Source organism: Lepidochelys kempii, chromosome 25 (assembly GCF_965140265.1).
Source record: "Lepidochelys kempii isolate rLepKem1 chromosome 25, rLepKem1.hap2, whole genome shotgun sequence".
NCBI lineage: Eukaryota > Metazoa > Chordata > Testudines > Cheloniidae > Lepidochelys > Lepidochelys kempii.
The window spans coordinates 16783666-16804365 of NC_133280.1; the positions used below are offsets into that span (position 1 = coordinate 16783666).

General features: G+C 41.0%; 1 protein-coding gene across 10 annotated transcripts in view; it reads right to left on the minus strand.

Annotated features, from left to right (window-relative positions):
• Positions 1-20700, minus strand: part of MYO9B (myosin IXB) — a 77248-nt gene that overhangs the window by 7477 nt on the left and 49071 nt on the right. For 6 of the 10 annotated variants that reach the window (XM_073324212.1, XM_073324207.1, XM_073324209.1 and 3 more), the window contains 20 exons: positions 20141-20230; positions 17533-17572; positions 16750-16872; positions 15613-15693; positions 13608-13718; positions 12688-12810; positions 11784-11933; positions 11528-11694; positions 10046-11005; positions 9252-9318; positions 8696-8826; positions 7923-8080; positions 6361-6551; positions 5313-5411; positions 4663-4839; positions 4077-4118; positions 2140-2251; positions 1489-1562; positions 1021-1213; positions 567-695 (listed from right to left, as the gene is read on the minus strand). In XM_073324212.1, coding sequence (XP_073180313.1) covers positions 567-695; positions 1021-1213; positions 1489-1562; positions 2140-2251; positions 4077-4118; positions 4663-4839; positions 5313-5411; positions 6361-6551; positions 7923-8080; positions 8696-8826; positions 9252-9318; positions 10046-11005; positions 11528-11694; positions 11784-11933; positions 12688-12810; positions 13608-13718; positions 15613-15693; positions 16750-16872; positions 17533-17572; positions 20141-20230 — 3218 coding nt within the window. Of the gene's footprint in view, positions 1-566; positions 696-1020; positions 1214-1488; positions 1563-2139; positions 2252-4076; positions 4119-4662; positions 4840-5312; positions 5412-6360; positions 6552-7922; positions 8081-8695; positions 8827-9251; positions 9319-10045; positions 11006-11527; positions 11695-11783; positions 11934-12687; positions 12811-13607; positions 13719-15612; positions 15694-16749; positions 16873-17532; positions 17573-18803; positions 18918-20140; positions 20231-20700 lie in introns of all 10 variants that reach the window. The other 4 variants (XM_073324214.1, XM_073324210.1, XM_073324217.1 and 1 more) reach the window with 2 other exon arrangements.

Consider the following 20700-nt stretch of genomic DNA (forward strand, 5'->3'; position numbering starts at 1 on the left):
CAAGACACTCAGGAGCTCACAGCAGTTCTAAAGCACCAGTCAATTAACGCCAGAACATTTGAATGCTCTTGGAGGGGTTTAGGGATCTTAAGCTAAAACCATTTCTGAACCTCTCCTGTTGCTTAGTACTTTAGAAGCCTTGGTTGTCACTTCATTTACTCATCCTACTATAGTGAGAGACAACAGCACACACCAGATGGTATTAGTTCCCCATCTTTTCACATGCTTGTAACAGCATGGTAAGGACAGAGTGACAAATGCAAGGAATGTCAGACTCCAGGTCTGTTCACATTTTTTGCACTCAATATACTAACATTTTTCCCCCCACGAGAAAGAGCAGTGTCATTATAGATGCTGCTATTCTGGAATCTTGACATCAGAAAGCCCAAAAATGGATTTTACCCCAGGAATTTCTGTTTCCTAGGGCAAATTTTAGAGTGACTGCTGTAAAGATTACTAGGAAGAGGCCATATAACAGAGTTAGTGCCGGGGCACTAAATCCTTCTCTAAGACAGAGAACAAGTGAAAACATTCCTATTGCTCTACAAATTGTTGACAAAACCCACCTACTGCTCGGAGAAAGTCACTGTACTGTGCAAAAGTCATGAGTGGGTCAGGTAACTCTCGCAGCCATTGCTTCAGGATGCCAGTGATGGTGTGAATGGGATAATTCTCTAGTTTCACTGAATTTGGATCTGAAAAGAGTTACTAGATTTAGCCCATCTGATTCCTTTGATACACACAATCAGCTCCCAAAGAAGGGAGCCTACAAACAATTCAAGCACTAGCGTATCTACTCCCCTGGAGCCCACGTGACTACTCAAAATGTGCCTGCGAGATATGTATTTATGAGCATGAACAGATTAGCAAGCTAATCAGTAATACAGGCTCCATACTACACAAGTTAGTGCAGAGCAGTATTTCTGATAAGAAATAGTCTTACAGATGCTCTCAGAATAGCAGGGCAGCTGAACTGTGTGCTGGGAAGCAGGAAAGGCTGACAGCATTATTCAGACATACCTGTCTGCAGCAACTGTTTCAGCTCCCTCATGCGATTTGCTGACCCTGATTTCCTGTAGATTCCTTCTGTGTAGAGGCCATGCATCTCCACATACTCTAGTAGTTTCTCCATAACAACTGGGACTGAATTCTTATCGCTAATTAAGGAACTCACACACACTCCGAAGTGACGGGAGTCTACACCTTGGTCGTTCTGGAATTGATACAGGTCAAGTGTCATGTGGATTCCTGTTTCCAGGCTACCAAACTCATTTAAGTTAGGACCTCCTGTTACACCTAAATGAAAGCTGAATGTTTTATGCCATGCTTGTTACTAACTTTTGGTCACAAGATGCCCACTGGCGAGAATGGCGTCTGGGCTGTGGCACTGGGCAAGATTTTCAGTTGTTGATACAATCAGGCCATCACTGCCTAACAGCTGGTTTAACACATTACACATGTGTACTCTGAGGGCAGGACTTCTCTTACCTTTTTTCCACAGGGCGATGTGCAGCAGCTCTGAGTTTTGGACATGCATTTCTTGTGGCAAATCAACTTGCAGACTACAGAGGAGAGGGACTGTTACTAACAGATCAAAGCAGATTCAAATGCAAAGTTTCCTCAGTTTCCCATTTGCTATTAGTCTCTATATAGTCCGAATATGCTGCATACTGGAGTTTTCCCCAAAACACAAATTACCCTCTGCATGGGAGATGGAAAAATATTCTTAGCTGTAGGGCTGCTCCAGTTGGGATATGACAATATCACTTCAAGTCATTAGGAAAGCCAGCTGGTCATGAGGTTTTCCTCCCTCATTTCACCTCATCCCGAACTCTTCAGCCACAGAAGAGGGACATGTAGTTTCTTTGAGTGGTGGTGTTGCTGCTGCTTCATGAAGTGCCTGGCAAGAATTGCCAGAATCCTACCTGCCACCTGTGCCAGCCAACTTGCACATGCACCCCCATGGCAACTTGTTCAGGTGCCACCCTACATGCAAGGTATTACCTGCCCTGGCTCCACCACTTGCAAAGCGCTCCCAGCTCAGACCCCCACCAACAAGGCTATGCCTGTGCCCTCCAAACTTGTAAGGATCTGCAATTTTTAAAAACTAAGTGGCAAGAATGAGCCATTTCCACTTACTACTGCAAAGACAGGCCTTCTCCATTGGCCAGATGTAGGACGAGCACTGCTCACATGACTGCCGAATGCTCACTTGGTAGCTCGTGAACACATGGCCATTGTGCTCCTCAATCTGGGTGGGGGAAGGGGAGAAGTTAATGGCTCCCTTTGCTTATTTTCTTTAGAAACAATCTGAGCTATCTTCACCTTACTTTTTCTCCTCTCTTCCACAATTAAAACTGATAGAGGGAAATCTGGCTTCTGGTGTAAGGCTAAACCAGTGGCTCTCAATCTTTCCAGACTACTGTACCCCTTGCAGGATTCCGATTTGTCATGTGTACCCCAAGTTTCACCTCACTTAACAACTTGCTTACAAAATCAGACATAAAAGTACAAAAGTGTCACAGTGCACTATTACTGAAAAATGGCTCACTTTCTCATTTTTACCATATATTATTAAAATAAATCAGTTGGAATATAAATATTGTACATACATTTCAGTGTATCATATATAGAGCAGTATAAACAACTCATTGTCTGTATGAAATTTTAGTTTGTACTGACTATGCTAGTGCTTTTTATGTAGCCTGTTGTAAAACTAGACAACTATCTAGATGAGTTGATGTACCCCCTAAAAGACCCCTGCGTACCCCTGGTTGAGAACCACTGCTCTCAACCCAAGATAATTGGTGTTGGTCCATTTCAGAATTAAGGCATTTATTAGACAGAGTTACTTTAACCCAGTCACCCATTAGATGCAGTCTGCTACTAACATTGAGCAGTCACTCCTCCCCTTTAAACAATTTCCTCATTTAAAAAAAAAAACAGTCTGTCCTAAAAAGCACCCCAGGTGAGGTGAGATGTATGCATTTAGGAACACACCAGGCTGCACACGACGACAGACCAGTGATTCTTCTAATCCAGAAGCCAATGCTAGAACTTTGATGCAAGTGGTGAAAACCCACACTGACGCCTACTTTTCTGGTTCTGCTTGAACCCAGATAGCAATCAGCTTATGTTTTACAAACAGGCATCTACAGCCCTTAATTTATATCTTCATTACGGTAGTTATATGAAGTGTTTAATCCTTTATGAATTGCACAATGAGATTTGGCTCAGCAACACCCCACCACTGCAAGTTCCACAGTGCAATTACATGCGGTTTTAAAATTGTGGCCTTTCAGTTTCATTAAGTGCTCCCTGCTTGCTTAATGGGACAGGAACAAACAGAACCCTGATAGGCTAGAGGGATATAAAACAACTGGTGATGCTGGGAGAGCTATCTCCTAGGACACCTTTACTTTCCAGAAGAAATAGCCCTGCTCTTTCAAGAATACTCCCAAATGCTTAATCATTCTTGATGCTCTTCCTTGGACCTTTCATATTTCTTCTACATAATTTCTGAGAGGAGGGGACCAAATCTATGAGGCAAGGAATCGCCATTATTTTTGGTGTGATATTTTTCTCTACCCTTTAATGCAGCTGCTATCTTATTCCCTTTTCTGGTGGCTCATGTGCACACTACAAATATTTTCATGGAGCCATCCACAACAATGCCTTGATCTTTTCCCTGAGAGATTACTTGACATTCAGACCCCAACAGCAATTATTGGAGTTTCAATGGTTCCTTTCAGCATGCATTACTGCACTTGTCTATGGTGAATTACATCTGTTAGATAGTGTGCTAGGGCTGGTGATTATCTAACATTTTAAGTGACTCTGGAAGTACCCAGCACATATCTGGGAATGGTTCTGCACACTTTGCTGCATTGTGGAAAATGACAGCTATAAAGCTTTGTGATGAAGAGATTATGTTAGTTTGGTCTGAAAACCAAGAAGCCACATAGGTATAAGCAGTTTTTTGCAGGAGGAGGATCCTGTGGCACCTAGTACTGTGTGACCTCAACCATGGCGGGGGACTTCGTGCGTGACCACAATTAAAAAAAAATAATACTCACTGCACGCTCTTGTTTTCGTTTCTTCTTCTGGGTTTTGCTTTGCTGCAGTGAGATACACAAAGGTATATTAATCTGTGAAATCCAAAGATTTCCTCTCCCTCACAACTTTACAGCCCCCATTCCACCTCCAGCTTCATCTGAGGCTCTACATTGCAGCCTCTACCTGCTAGCATAACATAGCTGGATAAGGTTCCTCTCAGAGTTCAAACCATCTCCTGAATCTGCTGGAGGGGGGTTGCTGTCTGGGGATAAAGCGTTGGAATTGATGAACCCTACCAAGAATTTTGGAGGTTTTAAAATATTTTTCCCAACTTGATCTTAGTATTTTCAGTATCTTGAAAAATGCATAATAATGAGAAATACCTTCAAATAAATTGGCCAAAGTCTGTGAAAATCTAGTACCAGGTGCTGGATTCAGGATTAATAAATAGAAAAAAAGTTTCCGAAAAGAACACCAAGGTGGGAAAATGTTCTGAAGTAACATGGACTACGTCAATGACATTGGGAAAAATGTGGTTCTAATTCTTTAAACACTTTTAAAGCAACTTTTTCAACCACCACGACTAGTGGAAAGGAAGTACTATACCTTGTGCTGCTCTGACACTTCTTTTTTTGCGTATCCTCGGGAAAACTCATCGAGAAGGGATTGGAAGAGATTTAAAACCAGATTGACGTCTTTCTGTTCCCTCTCTTTTGCAAGATTTATAACTAGAAGCTGATAGTTTTCTATCAGATCTTTATAGCCGACATGGATTTGCCCGTTCTAGTGGAAGTAAAGGCATGATTCAAATTGAACAATCAGTGCAATAAAGTGCATCATTCTTTTTTTTAGCCATTAATTTAATGTTGAAACACTGATGGATAATTTTTAATGGTCACCCACTGGGTAACTAATGCAGCAACATGGACGAGCTGATGACAATAACGTCCTGCCATCTTTGCTGCAGCACTGTAACAAGTGGTCAGAGAGGTGATGAGAAAGGGAAAGAAAGAAATGCATCTATTTGTATGAGTAAGTTTGCAGGATCTGACATTTGTACCCTAATTTTATCACTGAAATAAAACAGTACTGAAATATTTAATCAGTGTTCGAAATTCCTACTTGGATGCTGAAAGACTCAGGATAATACGAACAAGTAAAGCTAGAGCATTCATTTTAAATGTTTAACTTCAGCTCTTTGCAAAATCCGTGTGATATTCACATCACTTTTAGGGCTAACAAGGTATATTACTTACAGGAACAGAGTACATTGTTTTGATATTTCCTCTAAACTTTTCTGTGGCTTCAAAAAATAAACATTCAGTAGCAGACTTCTGGGAGTTCAAGTCATTTATCTGAAAGGCAAGGGTATTTGTCACAATCATATTTAAGGAGAGAACATCCAGTCTGTACTATGTTTAAGCTAACCGTTTTGGATCAGACATGTCTGAAGCTTCTAATTACCCAAAATGGGATTTCCTGATGCATCTTGATAATACTAAGAGGTTCTGTCACACATGGAAAGATAATACTTGTCTATGCCTCCTTCTGCAATGACTGTGCTCTTCTTATCCATACATTCTTGTTAATATCACCTTGCTGCCTGCATTCAAGTATGAAGGCGACTTGCCAAGGGAGGTAAACACCATATGCATTAGAAACACCTGGACTGAGAAAAAATCCAGCAGGATCTAGTTTGTGTCAAGTTATTAAATCACTTCCCTCCTCCCCTTAAATCATCACTGAAGCCGATGCCTGGGAGAATAATCTTTCGAATCCCACGCTGGTGAACTGGGCACCTCCAGGTTGTTAGGAGTGGCAACAACATTCGTTCAAAGCAATCTGACATTTCTACTCAGCACTTGCACTTTTGCACAAAAATCACACTAGCAGCAATTTCATATTTACATTTTGAGAAAACCAGAAAGACACAGCACTTTATTCAGTGGCAATTCATGATGAGCAATAGTACTTTGAATGATATAGCTAAAGACCCAGTTCCATGGCCATGGAACTCCTGCTCATGGAATTCCTGGTCAAAGGACATCCCCACATACAGCAGCTACAGAACAGGGCTGAAAGAAATGTCCCAAGGCCGTTCATATAACAGTTCTAAGCAGACCTTCCTTGGAAGTCTGGGCATAAAGACATCTCAAAAGGTGAGAAAATATACAACGTAAAATATAAATCATGAAAAGCTTCCACTCCAATTTATATTAGTTCACAAGAAGTAAAAATGGAGTGAGAAGAACCATAATCAGATAACTGGTCCTACAACACTGATCTGCATTCCATTCATCTCACCTTGTTTAGAAGGAACTCATCAAGATATTTCAGCTCATTGGCATTTGTGATCTCACGGAACACAGAAGGTGGCCACTTCTCAGACACTGCTGAAACCTTGCTGATTTTAATATTACGGTTCCTTTTCCCTTTGCTAGTTTCTTTCACAGGTCGCTCTCCTGCCTGGGGGCGACGTGGCTGTCCAGAAGGAGCTGGGGAAAAGAATCAGTATATATTCTAGAGAAGATAGTATTCTGCAGCTTTACTTCGCTCAGCTCCCTTGCACTGCACAATGGAAAGCATGGCACCAACAATATGGGAAGGGTCACGATTGTATTTTATAATCATCGCAGCTGCTTTTAAACAATTCATTTCATAGTGATGTCCAGTTAACACAAGGCCAAGTCAAATACATATCACCAGAAATATTTAAAGTAAACAAAAGAAATCTACAATTATCTTATTCTCTGCACAAACTTTTAGGATAATGCAGTTTCTGGAGATTTTTGGATTCCAAGACAAGACTTGGACAAGACTCCAGCCTTGCAGTTTTCCCTTTGCGATCAAGTCTGGGCATTCATACTGTTAAAACTACAAAGAAACCACGGTTAAACACAAGGAAGCCAGAAATTCAGAACACTATTCTGAACATGTCCAATTGCATCTAGCTGGAGTGGATATGTCTGCATGGAATATATTAATGCAATATCCACCAAGAGTGAGTTTGAGATGCATACAGCTTCAGATTTTAAAATGTATAAATTTAGTTCACCTTTCTAAACAAAAACTCTTGCACTTAAGACATGCCAACCACATTTAAGAATTACTGTTTCCATATCTATAATTTTGGTGACAAAGTCTGGCCAAATATAGCATTAAGACTAAGGCCTTGTCTACACTATAGGGGAAAGTCTGTCTAAGCTATGCAATTTGAGTTACGTGAATAGTATAACTCAAGTAGATGTAGCTTAGGCCTACTTACCGCAGGGTCCACACTGTGCTGTGTCGGTGGGAAATGCTCTCCCATCGACTCCCCTTACTCTTCTCGTTCCCATGGAGTACAGGAGTCAACAGGAGAGCAATCTGCAGTCGATTTAGCGGGTCTTCACTAGACCCACTAAACCGATCGCCGCACATCAATTCCCCGGTAAGTGTAGACAAGCCCTAAGACTACACAAGAGAAGAAGCCGCGAGGACAAACTAAGTCTGAAACTCTGCGTAGATTACTTCCCTTTTCCATAGGAACATACAGCTTATTTAGTAAAATTAGAAGGCTTATTGAGAAACATTGCCTCAATGGGAAGCAGAACAGAATCTAAAGTTTTACTTTAGTCACATATGATTTGATTATTCTGAAAAATGAAGGTAACTTTGATCACAGAACATTTCTAATGCTTGCAGAAACTTAATTTCACTGAACACGAGGGTAAGCTGCCATCCATAGGCACCACTGGGAATTTGAAAAGGACAATTTTTGAGATGTTCACTGTGGCTCTAATGCTGTGAAGGTTCTGCAATCAACCCATTTTTTTTATTTCTACTCCTTGCACATTCTTGGCTGAAACGGAGCAGAGGAAACTCACCTTCTGATAATTTTTGTGACTCCACTGCTTCTGACATCAGAATACACGATAGAAGAGGGAGATTCTCTCCTTCCTCCATTACATCAGGACTCTCCTTAATGTATTTCTTGTCTGGTTTCTTTCCCAGCAGCTTGCGCAGAGGACTTTTAAATGTGGATCTGAAAGTAAAAGCAGGTTGCATGTTTCTTTTATATGTTTGTAATGGAAGCTTGTTTTATACAGACACAGACAGGCTTTAAGAGAAAGGGTGTGTTTAACTGTACAATTAACAGCCATGATAGAGAGAAGTAAATCTTCAAAGCATAAGTTCCAAGCACTAGCAAGGTAAAGCCTGAGACAAGGGGAAGGGAAGGGAAGGGAACGGAAGGAGGGAGTGTCTACCTGGATTATATTTACTACATATACTAATTCACAACTTTCCAGAATGCAGAGAGAGAGGGCATGACACATTATCTGAAATGGTCAGTCAGTCAATAAATTAATTATAGATGTATATAATAGAGTATTTTCCCAAAAATCTATTGGTAGAACCAAAGCTCCAGGGATAACGGATGCACAAAAAATGCAATACATGTCTATCATTGGTACTAACACGTTTTTGCTGATTGGCTGAGAAAAATATTTCTTGTTTTTCCCTACCTTGTCCCACAGCACTATAATCATACACAGAGACATGTGCAATACTTGGGCATAACAGGGCATGCTATAGAAAGGGCATGTTCTTTGGTTCGCTTGGTTGAAGTCAATCCCATAGACACACACAGAACACGTACTTGGCATCCATCGGCTGGTTAGGTGGCTGAACTGAGACAGCTGAATCCAAGGGCGATAACTGTTCACTGGACTTCCTTTGCACAGTCTGTTTCTTGTTGCTCTTCTCCTCCGCCATTGTTTCCAGAGATGGCTACAGAATATTAAAGAAATAGAACGATCTTTAAAATCCAGTCCATGAAGGAAGTGCTAGTTCACGTATTTAAGTTTTATCTTTTAAGAAATCTACCAAGTTTTGTTTTTGTACAACAATCGAAAGAATCCACTTCACTCAATTTGTAGATTCCCTCATGTGGCAAGATAATGCCCTATTATATATAATGCCTCATCTGGGACTCCATTTGTGAAAGCATATAAAATTCAATGGACAAATTGCTGTGTAATAGCTGGCACATTAAACTTTTCATATTACATGGAAATTAAGCCAAAGGTTGACTTAACAGGAACTTGCATTTACAGTACACACTGCATTTCAAATATACACAAGGTCCTATGCGTCACACTCCTAATAAGGCAAGTAAGGAAAAAAGAAAATACACTTCTGAAGAGTGTGAATACCTGAATCCTGGTGACAGACTGAGCAAGGTTAGCGATATCATCCAGCGAAGAAATAGTCCCCTTCTTTCTATAAGATTAGAAGAGTATTACTCTGCATTGAAAAACCAGATTTTATATTTTAAGAATCAAAGTTCATATTGTCAGATAGTTCAGGACAAAATCTTACTTCCCATAAAAGAGTTATAACCTACTGAGAAGTATCCTTCAGATTTAAGCATTTTAAAAAAATCCCACCTGTTGATTTTAACCTGTGTAGGAGAATCTTAATTGACACATATTATTGTAATCCACCACTCTTCCAATATATTTACATTTAAAAGTCAAAGATTCTTTACTTTAAATTTTGTCTACCATAAGCATGGAGCCAATGCTGGGGATCTGAAGAGATTGGCCATTTTGGAGCAACATTTTATCCAGTGATGTAGGAAAGAAAGTTCTTTGAGAGATGCAGACAATCAGCAAGTACTAATGTACTTGCTAAGGCCTCAGTCCTCAAACTGGATCCACACAGCAGCACTGGATCCTTTAGAAAACCCCATTAGCTTCAAGGAAGCTCAGCAAGAGTACAAGGTTTTATCCACATGGATCTAACTGCAGGATTAGGGCCTCAGAACCCAGGAATTTTAAAGCACAGACAGAATTTCTTTACCCCACACTGGGGCCAGGTGAACAGGCTGCCACAATACTTCCTCCCCTCCCAGCCTTTATTTTAAATATTTTTGATAATGGATTTCTCTAAAGCCAGCTGCTACTGACCACAGAATCGTCAAAGCAATTGGGAAAGCTGTTCTTACGCTAGTAGGGTCTGAGGGGATTGGCCAGTTCGGTTTCTTTCATCCAAAGACTGGCTGAGTACATCATTCTGACCAGCCTCTGACTGCCTCTTTCCTTTCCATTTCTCCCGCTTGTCCCTCAGTTCTCCCGGGTCATGCAGATACCTCTGAATTTGGAAAGAGGGGGGGCTGTCCAGATCTTTGTCCACCTTCAAGATTCGGTGTTTATTTTTATTTCCATAATTCTCATCTGCAGTTTGAAAGCTTCTGGTGGGAGCAAGATTCTTTTTAACGTTCAGTGAGAGATCCGACGGCCTTTCAGGACAGGTGAAGCTTTGGCTGCCTTTTACTTGATTCTTTTGGTTCTCTTGAATTTTCACTTTATCAATATCCTTATCTAGTATTTCCTGTTTTGAGTCATTGGATTGCTTGGGAAAGGAGACCTCACTGTCCAGTATTTCACCTAGGACCTGTGTGTCTGAAGGGGTTTTGTTTTCTTCCACTGAGATTCTCTCTTCCTCTGTACCTTTTGGAAGGACTGTGTCTTCTGCCGTGAATTTGTTTGGCTCTTGGACAGTTTCTGGAGTCTCCTTTTCAGAGGTTTTTTCTTCATGACATACTAAAGACTGCTCCTCTAAGGGGAACAGGACGTGCTTATTCTGTAATTTATTATGTTCCAGACCCCTTTGCCGGCGAGATTCCCGTTTCTCCCGACTGCTTGTGAGCTTCTCATGGACATCTGTTATGCTCTTCTGAGAAGGAATGGTCTTTTCAGTAGCTTGGCTCAGTTTTTCATCTCGATCATTCTGAGCTCCATCTACTCCTGCTGCCATCTGTTCAACACCTTGATCCGGCTGCATTTCAGGTTTTACATCCAACTGCTCCAATGCCAGTTCATTACCATCTTCTGGGCTTACACTAGCCTCTCCCTCTTGAGCTTGTTGCATTTCCTGTTGCTTTTCCACAATCATTTGTTGAAATCTAGGTTAAAACACATTAAAGACAGCATGTGTAAAGGCTTAACCCAGAAGTGGGCAAGAAGCATGGGTGTGGGTTAAATATGGCTCACAGAGTACAACCAGTGGGTATCTTCAATTTTGAAGTCTCAGCATGGCTGCTTGGAGCTTTGTAGTCTCTGCAAGCTTCAGCTCTATAGTATGATTAGGACATCTACAACCTGCTCCACACCGGTGCAACCCTTGCACATTGGGCAAGCTGCCATTGTAGCCTGCTTGGGCACTCTGGCTTAACCCAAAAACTCAGTGCCTGGGCTGTCACTTCCCAGTTTAAATCTGGCCACATGCAGCTTTTACTCTTCTTTCTTAAGGGACGATACCTTAAGATATCATAAGGTCACATGATCAGATTAGCTCTACCAATACCTGGTGACAATGCACCATAATGAAGAATTCATTCCTGCAACCATAGCAAGCTAGCTCTGAAACAGCCTGAGCGGTATCTGAATTTAGGCCTGGCTGAACCAGATCACTCCTTTTCCTTTACCTCTTGCGCTGTAGGTGTCCCCTGACAAGAGCCTGCAAAAGGGAGATTCTCTTCCTCTGCTGATGGTAGGATTCTCTCTCCCTGTATCCTCGCCATACCGACTGAATGTAAATGGCAGCGTTAGTCCTCTCCAATGCCCTCCTAATACGGTATGAACGCCAACAAGTCTAGAAGCAAGATTTCATTGGTCAGAGGCAACCACAGAAATGTTTTTGGCAGAGATTTGCAGCTCACACTAAAATCAAGTTACACATACCTGCAGAGTAATGGTTGCCTGCCGCATTCTGAGAAAGTGTCTCCTCTCCAAAACCATCCGGAGCCAGCTCTGAAGGAGAACTATCTTCCTGATCACTTCTTTATGTAGTGTGTCCTGTAGCATCTGTCGTTCAGCCTCCTTCATAAACACCTAGTCAGTAAAAAAGGTCACATGAGCATTAATCACTACCAGACTGTTCCACCTCTTAGAAGGATATATTCCAGGGATACTATACTTGGGTATGCATATACTTTGCTTTCAAGTTATAAGAGTATTGCATTTCATTTTTCAAACAGCTATGGCTGCCTCCTGCCACATAACATCTGTTCATTATATCTGATACATTAATAAGTTTTTCCATCCCATTTCCTAGTTTTCTGGGTATTAAACATAAATGGAGGATAGATAGCCACAATTCTGTCCCACACAGGGCTGGGAATATGGTTCACTTGTAAAGCCCAACATCATGAATTCTTCCTCCCAAAAATCTATTTTAAATTCTGTTTTACTAACTAAACCCTCATGTTCAGATTCCACCACACACTACTCTGAAGGCAGCACAAATCTCTTTCTAAATGGAAACACTGATCTTTGTGATAAAAGCCAGTGGTGCTCATGGTCCACAGAGCCAATGTTCTTAAAGTATAAAGGCTGTCGCTGCAGGGTACAGCCCTGCACCAAGTCCAGGATGCTGCCGTTAGCTGTCTTAATAAGGGATTGGAGGAGCTACAAGCAATTGAGATATCCTGGAGAAGACAGAGTCAAATTTTTAAAACAGTTCATTTTTCTGTGGATAGGAGAAGAAAGAAATTCAAATATATGTTGGGATTTCCCAGCAAAACGTGCAGACTCAGCACATTAGTGTTTCTTACAGGGGCTGAAGTGGAGGACACATTTTACAGACCTTGGTCTTTCCTATTTGGTAGTTGTTTTTGTCCAGTTTCAGTTTATTCAGATGAGCTGAGATCTCTTCCTTCGAGGCTTTAGCATTTTGGGGTAGTAACACTTGAAACTGGTCTTTGAAATCCTGAGTCGGTAACAAACAGAGACAGTGAGAAACCAGATTTCAGAGTAGCAGCCGTGTTAGTCTGTATTCGCAAAAGAAAAAGAGGACTTGTGGCACCTTAGAGACTAACCAATTTATTTGAGCATAAGCTTTCGTGAGCTATAGCTATAACACAAGTACTCCTTTTCTTTTGAGAGACCAGAGTTAGCAGACAATTCAGGAGTCTGGAGTTCTAACTAGCTCTAGCTTCCAAATCATTGCAGCCCAAATAACTTAGCTTAATTTCAGGAAGTACTAATATTACTAATATCAATATTCCAAAGTTGCACTAATATTTTTTAACCTGTAAAATGCTGGCTCCTTCCAGTTTCACATCCAAGTTAATGCTTAGTATATGGAGGTGTGTGTATATTTGCCATATGCAGAGGCTATAAGTATATTACTTTATAATGGGATAGGCCTATTGACATATACATAGCTGAGACATTAAGATTCTCTACATGCAATAACTAGAACAGCACAGATAAACCTCAGAGCAGTTCAGATTGTGCCTTGTCAGCATATACAGGACCTGTCTAAGTTAATGACACATGCTTTTAGATAGCATTTCACTGAGGTTTCAGAGCTAGATTAAGCAGATACTTCCTAGCACAGAAATTGAAACTGAGTCCAAGTGGTCATAGCAGCATATATTATAGAGACACACAGCTGAAGACACCTGTGCGTCTCATAAGTGGTGTGGTTTTTTTTTGTTTTTTTTTAATAGAAGCAGATGCTTCCCAAATCATACTGGTTTGATCCCACTGCACCCCAAGTACCTGGAACGTATATTTGGCACTGTAACCAGATCTTCGGATTCGCACAGTCTCCAACATGCCAGTGTATCTCAACTGCTGCAACACTAATCCCTCATCAAAGAATAGCTCCCTCTGAAAGAGACACAGGGCAACAGAGACCTAAACACAGGACACAATTTACACCATCTCCTCTAAGACAAGATCTCTTACTGAGAATTTACACTGATTTTCTGTCAGTGACACCTTTCTCCTACTCACCTAAAGCCCGCTACCCCAAAATATTTACATTTCTTCCCTTCAGATCCACACAGCTGGAGACAGTATTTTTATGGCAGGAGTCAAAAAATGGCACTATTACATACAATCTTTAAAGTTCTTTTTAGCATGTGAGCAGTGTAGAATTCTTAAAGAAATGCTACAGTAGAACCTCAGAGTTATGAACACCTCAGGAAGAGATGTTGCTGGTAACTGAAATGTTGGTAACTCTGAACAAAACGTTATGGTTGTTCTTTCAAAAGTTTGCAACTGAACATTGACTTAATACTGCTTTGAAACTTTACTATGCAGATGAAAAATGCTGCTTTTAACCATCTTAATTAAAATGAAACAAGCATAGAAAAAAAAAGGAGGACTTGTGGCACCTTAGAGACTAACAAATTTATTTGCGCATAAGCTTTCATCAGCTACAGCTCACTTCCACTGAATGCATCCAATGAAGTGAGCTGTAGCTCACGAAAGCTTATGTTCAAATAAATTTGTTAGTCTCTAAGGTGCCACAAGTCCTCCTTTTCTTTTTGCAAATACAGACTAACACAGCTGCTACTCTGAAACCTGTCATTAAGCATAGAAAGTTTCCTTACTTTGTCATTTTTTTTTAAACTTTCCCTTTATTTTTTAGTAGTTTACATTGAATACAGAGTACTGTACTGTATTTCCTTTTTTTTGGGCCTGTGCTGCTGCCCCATTGTGTGCTTCCAGTTCCAAATGAGGTGAGTGGTTGACTGGTCAGTTTGTAACTCTGGTGTTCATAACTCAGAGGTTCTATTGTATACTGTTAATTTTGTGATGTAGGTTCTTTGAGGAAGCTTGGAGAAGTTTGCTCTCTGCCTTTATTTCTCTAACTAGAGTTCTTGGGACAGAACTGCTTCCTGGAAATTGGACATTGGTGTTTGGACTAAGATTTCAGAATAAGCATATTACCTACATGCAGTTTATGACCTCCTCTCTTTGAGGACTGGTGTCTACAGTGTAAATGAACAAGCTGCAATAAGAAAGTACCCAGACTCCACATTGGTTTCCCTTTGGAGGAGGAGAAATCAGCAACCAGCAAGACCCTAGCATCTGCTACCACTTGACAGAAGAGCAACAGCACTTTACGTGGCATAGCAGAAAAAATAACCAGAGTAACCAAATAATATAAAGAATTGTGTTTGTTATTATTCATCTTTGCATTCTTCTTGGTACTTCTGGTAGAACTAACAACGGAGCAACTAGCGCCAAAATGGTCATTCCTGAGGTGCAGACATCTATCCACAAAGAACTGTACTGAGACCCACTAATTCATTCCACACATGCCACCAAACAGCTCTCTTATGGTAACTGCATCCTGTAACTCCAAACCTGAGTAGAGCTAGAACTAGCTGCCAGTCCCTTGAACCTGCCAGAACCATAATCCCCAAGGCTTGCTGTGATGACACAAGTTTTATAAGAGGGCTGCTGTGGCTGTTTTGACAAAAGCCATTTGAGGAGGACATCAGTCATTGAACCCCTCCCCACAACACACAGGAGTCTCTTGCTTTCATTACATTCTCTTCAAAAACTGAAGAAAGGGCTAAGAATTATTTCATGCACTACTATATTTTTATCAAGTATCAGAGAAAACACAATTTGCCTTTACACATGCTAGTTGCAGGCTGCCTTAAAGCAAAGTCAAATCTAAAATGTTGACAATGTACATTGATGGGGATGCCCTTTCTGTACATCCACTAATCAGACCAACTTAGCTCTGGGAGGCAGAATGACCTACCTTCTCAGCATTGGAGCGGATGCAGCGGATGAAAAATGGCTCCGCTTTCCCCAGGGTCTCCAGTAATTTATTGAGGGAGTTCTGGAATGAGACATTCAATACACTCATTCTTCAAATATCACTATTTTGAGTTGCCTTTAGCAATAGCTTTGAATGTTCTTCAGTCATGTTGTTCAAATGGACAAAAACACCCTACACACACTGTGCTCTCACTCTCCATCAAACGCACAAAGGGGTGCACACCCTGATCATACCTGGCACTGACCACGGGGCTGCCCAGAGATTGGTGTTCATAGGATAAAGCCAGATCTAGGAACTTCATACCACCTGGTGCGATGCTGTCAAATGTGGTCACTCTGGTTGACACAACGGTCCTTAGTACACTGTGTGTGTTTGATGATGATGATGATATTTTGGCAATAGCAGACCTTTCTCCTCTGAGTACAAGGCCTCTCTAGTCTTATGGCTAATCAAACAACAATTGATCTGATAGGGGGCCTTAGGTGCCACCATTTCATCTCTTTTGTGTTAGTTTTTTCCTTTCTCTGGCAGAAACATCAAGACACCTTCACCTCTAATCCTTGGAGATACTCCAAACAATGGCAACAACTAATTGTGTAGCTTATGACTGACCTAGTGCAGCCTACCCCATGGGTGCTGACTGCCAGAAGGTCCTATTTTTTTGGTGACACAGGGCAGACCACAAGTGTCAGAAGATTGCATAAGAGCTAGGAGAATGAGCTGATCATCTATATCAGGGGTTCTCAAGCTTTTGTACTGGTGACCCCTTTCACACAGCAAGCCTCTGAGTGCGACCCCCCCCCCACACTTATACATTAAAAACACTTTTTAATATATTTAACACCATTATAAATGCTGGAGACAAAGCAGGGTTTGGGGTGGAGGCTGACAGCTCGTGACCCCCCATGTAATAACCTTGTGACCCCCTGAGGGGTCACTACCCCCAGATCTATATAGAGAATGTGCAAACAGGTTTAGGAAATAAACCAGAAGTCAGATCTGTTCAGGGATAGGTCCTCAGTGGTGTGCACTCACTGCATGCTCCATGGCATAGCAGTGGTTTCTGATCCTCTATGAAGGCTGAAATATCAATCTCTCTCCAGTTCACTCATTTACCTGAAACTGTGCACTTATGCTAGGTGGTTTCTTCTTTTTGTGTAAGTGTAAGAGGGATTTTGTAGTCCGATCATGCAGAGTCATGCTCACTATAAGCTTCAAAGACTTGGAGTCCAGCAAGTTCTAGAACAAAGAGATTTGCCGTTTTCACTCAGTCAATATACATCTATATAAACTGTGATCACACTTGTAATACGGAAAATGGTTGAAGCCCTCAGTGAATCTCATGATTTTTATTTTAAACCTAAATCATTCTCTTCCAAATACCAAAACCATTTCTTCCTCAAGGACAGGAAAACACACAGCCTCCCCCCAATACTTCTGCCCCTTGTGGGCTAGTCAGTGGCTCTGCACATGTGCCATCTCCTCCCATATCCTAATGCAGGTAGGTTCATCCACAACTAGTCTCCACTGCCTGGATGAGTCACAGATGATCTGTGAACTCTACTTGAGCTCCAGAATTCAGTAGGTTTACCTCAGATGTAGTATCTAGAAAAGAGTGTTCCTGGCTTCTAGGAACACTGAAATGTGCTTTCTCCACATATTTAGCTATTCCATAAGCCTTCCAGTTACATGCACATCACTTTACAGAAAGAGGATTCAAGAAATATTTCCGTAACTCTTCAGATAAAAGAAGAAACTGTACCTATACAGCAAAATCATCTTTTGGATGTGAAAGGGAGATGAACACTTTTTTGTCTTCTCGAACAGTTTTCCTGACGCACGATGCATATTCATTACTTGCAAAACCAAGACATCATAAAATGTGCTGAATAAATTTACCTTGGGAATGATCTGCTTTTGTTTGGTACCTCTACTCTTCCTGTTAAAATATTAAAGATTGTTTAAGAAACAATACATAATATGATTTTTGTTAGTTCAGCATGTTAGCCATGCCTTGCAAATTAGACCATGCTAAGATGCAGAGCAGAAGAGAATGAGTGCAACAGCTTCAGGAGGTGTTCATGCATACATAGGAGTTCCTTATAACTGATTAATGCAGGGACTGCAAGCGACTTTGCAAGGAGACTGTTTTGCCAATTTCCAATACCTGCAGTACTAGCAAAAAGGAAATGTTTTGTCTACAAATAAAATTCACAGCTGTTAGAGAAATTTTAATTGGTGCATATGCTGTATTTGCTTTAAAAAAACAAAAACAAAACACATGCTATTAGTCTATACAACCAACTGTACAGTCTTTGGAAGTCTCCTTATTACACTTATGTACTGCCAAAAGGCTATCTCTGGTGGTCCCAGCATCACTCTGTGAGAGCAGGGAGCTGTTCACAGCTGAACAGCACATGCCAGTTAGGAATTCTGAGGCCTCACTAATGGGATCATCTCCAGGACTTCCTAGGCTAGGGCACAAAGATACCAAATGGAATGAGGTAGTGAATTGGAAAACGAATCCCTCGGGAATGGGGCTGCATTTCACTCCCTGCTAATTCCTGCAGTGTTAACCCTTTGGTGTAAGGTGTGTCCCAGATCAGTGTCAGGCAATTAATATCCCCTTATTATGCAACCTATTATAGATTCATTTTCATACATAATTACACCTGACAGTTAAAGACACTGGATCTAGGAATGTATGTATGGTTAGCCTATGTCCTGCACTTTGGGAAACTATTCACTTCCTTATCTTCACAGATGCTGGAACTAGGGGGGCTGCTGCACCCCATGCCTTAAAGCGATTTCCATCATATACAGGATTTATAGTTTGGTTCAATGGCACTCAGCACCCTCACTATAAAAATTGTACTTATATGTTGTGAAACTTGATTTTCTATACAATTTGGTGTTTGGAGGCCAGTTGGTATCAAAAGCAGAATTTAGCATTAGCTCGTGCAAAGGAAGCAATGTAACATTCTCTGCAGCCACTACAGGTAGTGCACTTTTACAGAGGAAATATTTTGCTCAAAATTTCTGTTTTGTTTAAATTAATCTTAAGAGCGGCTTGCTCTACTGTCACAAAAATAACCATTTTGTTCTGGACTGTAATAACTGCTTCATTATTGTTACACTTGCAAAGCAATGCCCAGAGCACCAAAACTCACAGAAAATGGAAGTGAGGTTGCTGAAGTCGACTGAGTGACCGAAGCAGCCTACAGGGATCTTCACCCTGCCAGGGAAGTCCTTTTATGCTCTTGATGATTTGGTCATGCAAGTCACTAAACGATCCACAGCCAGACAAAGACAGCCATGAGGGAGAAAACAAGGAGATAAAAAGGAAGTCCCATCACCCAGTATGTTCTAAACAGCAGGTCCATCCAAGGCTACTTTTCCCTAAACATGAACATTTCTGGAAGAGAAAGTGCTGGCTTGACATATCAATTAGTGCCTCCATGTTTTAAATATCAGGGTCAAGTGTCAAGTTATTTTCTAGGCCTAGTGTCCATTTGATGCACGCTTTTGGGTCATCAATTCTGAATGCACTGAGGATCACAGCTTTTCACCAATAGAAGTCAACACAGTCAACAAGTCCTTAATGCGATGTCCAAGGAAAACTCTGCAAACAACTAGCTAGGAGCAAAATGACCCAAAAGTGGGAATTCCTCCCTTGTAGAGAAATACAATTTTAAATAGCTTAACATGTGCAAAGAAGCTATTCTGTGTGCTATTTGAATGGTCTTTAGAGACAATATTTGAGACTTTTTTGCACTTAATCTAGCAATAAATATAAATATTTCTTTGAATAGCTTCAATATGTCTGAATGTTACAGTATGTCTGCTTAGCACAATCTCATGAAGAAGTAGACCAGAAAGCTAGATGTTGCAGGATTACTTGAAACTGCATCAAAGTGAAGTTTTACTTCTCCCATTTCCAGTTGAAGTTATTTTTTTAAACTCATGTTTAGCTTTTAAAAGTCAGCCTGGGATGGTCTCTAATTAGTGGTTCAATCAATCAGTTTAACCATGCACCATGCTTGGGAGTGTCACATCTTGGCAAAAAACTTACCTTCTTTACTTTCCAGAGAGGCACAAACCAAAAATATAACAGAAGTGTAAGAAGTCACTTCTGACCATAAAATGCCATCGCCATTCTAAGCTGCTCAGTGAAGCAGCACCAACCATTTTTAAAAAAGGTATTCATTCATTGTCTCTAGTTCCTTTGGCAGTTCTTTTTAAGAAAGCTGTTAATTTTTTTTTCATTAAAATATCTAAAGGAAATGAGTGACACTATGGCTGATCAGTTTTATTGGCCTACTAAGAGTTCAGTGTGGACTTCACTTGCGCTTGGCTGAAAGTGTCCAATTTGCTATGAACCAGTTATTTTAGGATGTGTAACACTCTCTGAGGCTTGATTTCTGCCCTGACCATGCTCAGAAGGTGCATCTGCCCAGGAATGTGCCTCCCTGGTCTCCAACTACAAAGTCTTCTCACTTCTACTTACTTCTTGCTTTCATAAAAAGCAATGATGTCTTCAAAAGCATTTATATCGAAATCCTCAGAGCAATCAAATGAGAAATCAAGCACTGAGCAGCTGCAAAAGGAACATAGAATCATAGAATATCAGGGTTGGAAGGGACCTCAGGAGGTCATCTAGTCCAACCCCCTGCTCAAAGCAGGACCAATCCCCAATTAAATCATCCCAGCCAGGGCTTTGTCAAGCCTGACCTTAAAAACTTCTAAGGAAGGAAATTCTACCACCTCCCTAGGTAGCGCATTCCAGTGTTTCACCACCCTCCTAGTGAAAAAGTTTTTCCTAATATCCAATCTAAACCTCCCCCACTGCAATTTGAGACCATTACTCCTTGTCCTGTCCTCTTCTACCACTGAGAATAGTCTAGAACCATCCTCTCTGGAACCACCTCTCAGGTAGTTGAAAGCAGCTATCAAATCCCTCCTCATTCTTCTCTTCTGCAGACTAAACAATCCCAGTTCCCTCAGCCTCTCCTCATAAGTCGTGTGTTCCAGACCCCTAATCATTTTTGTTGCCCTTCGCTGGACTCT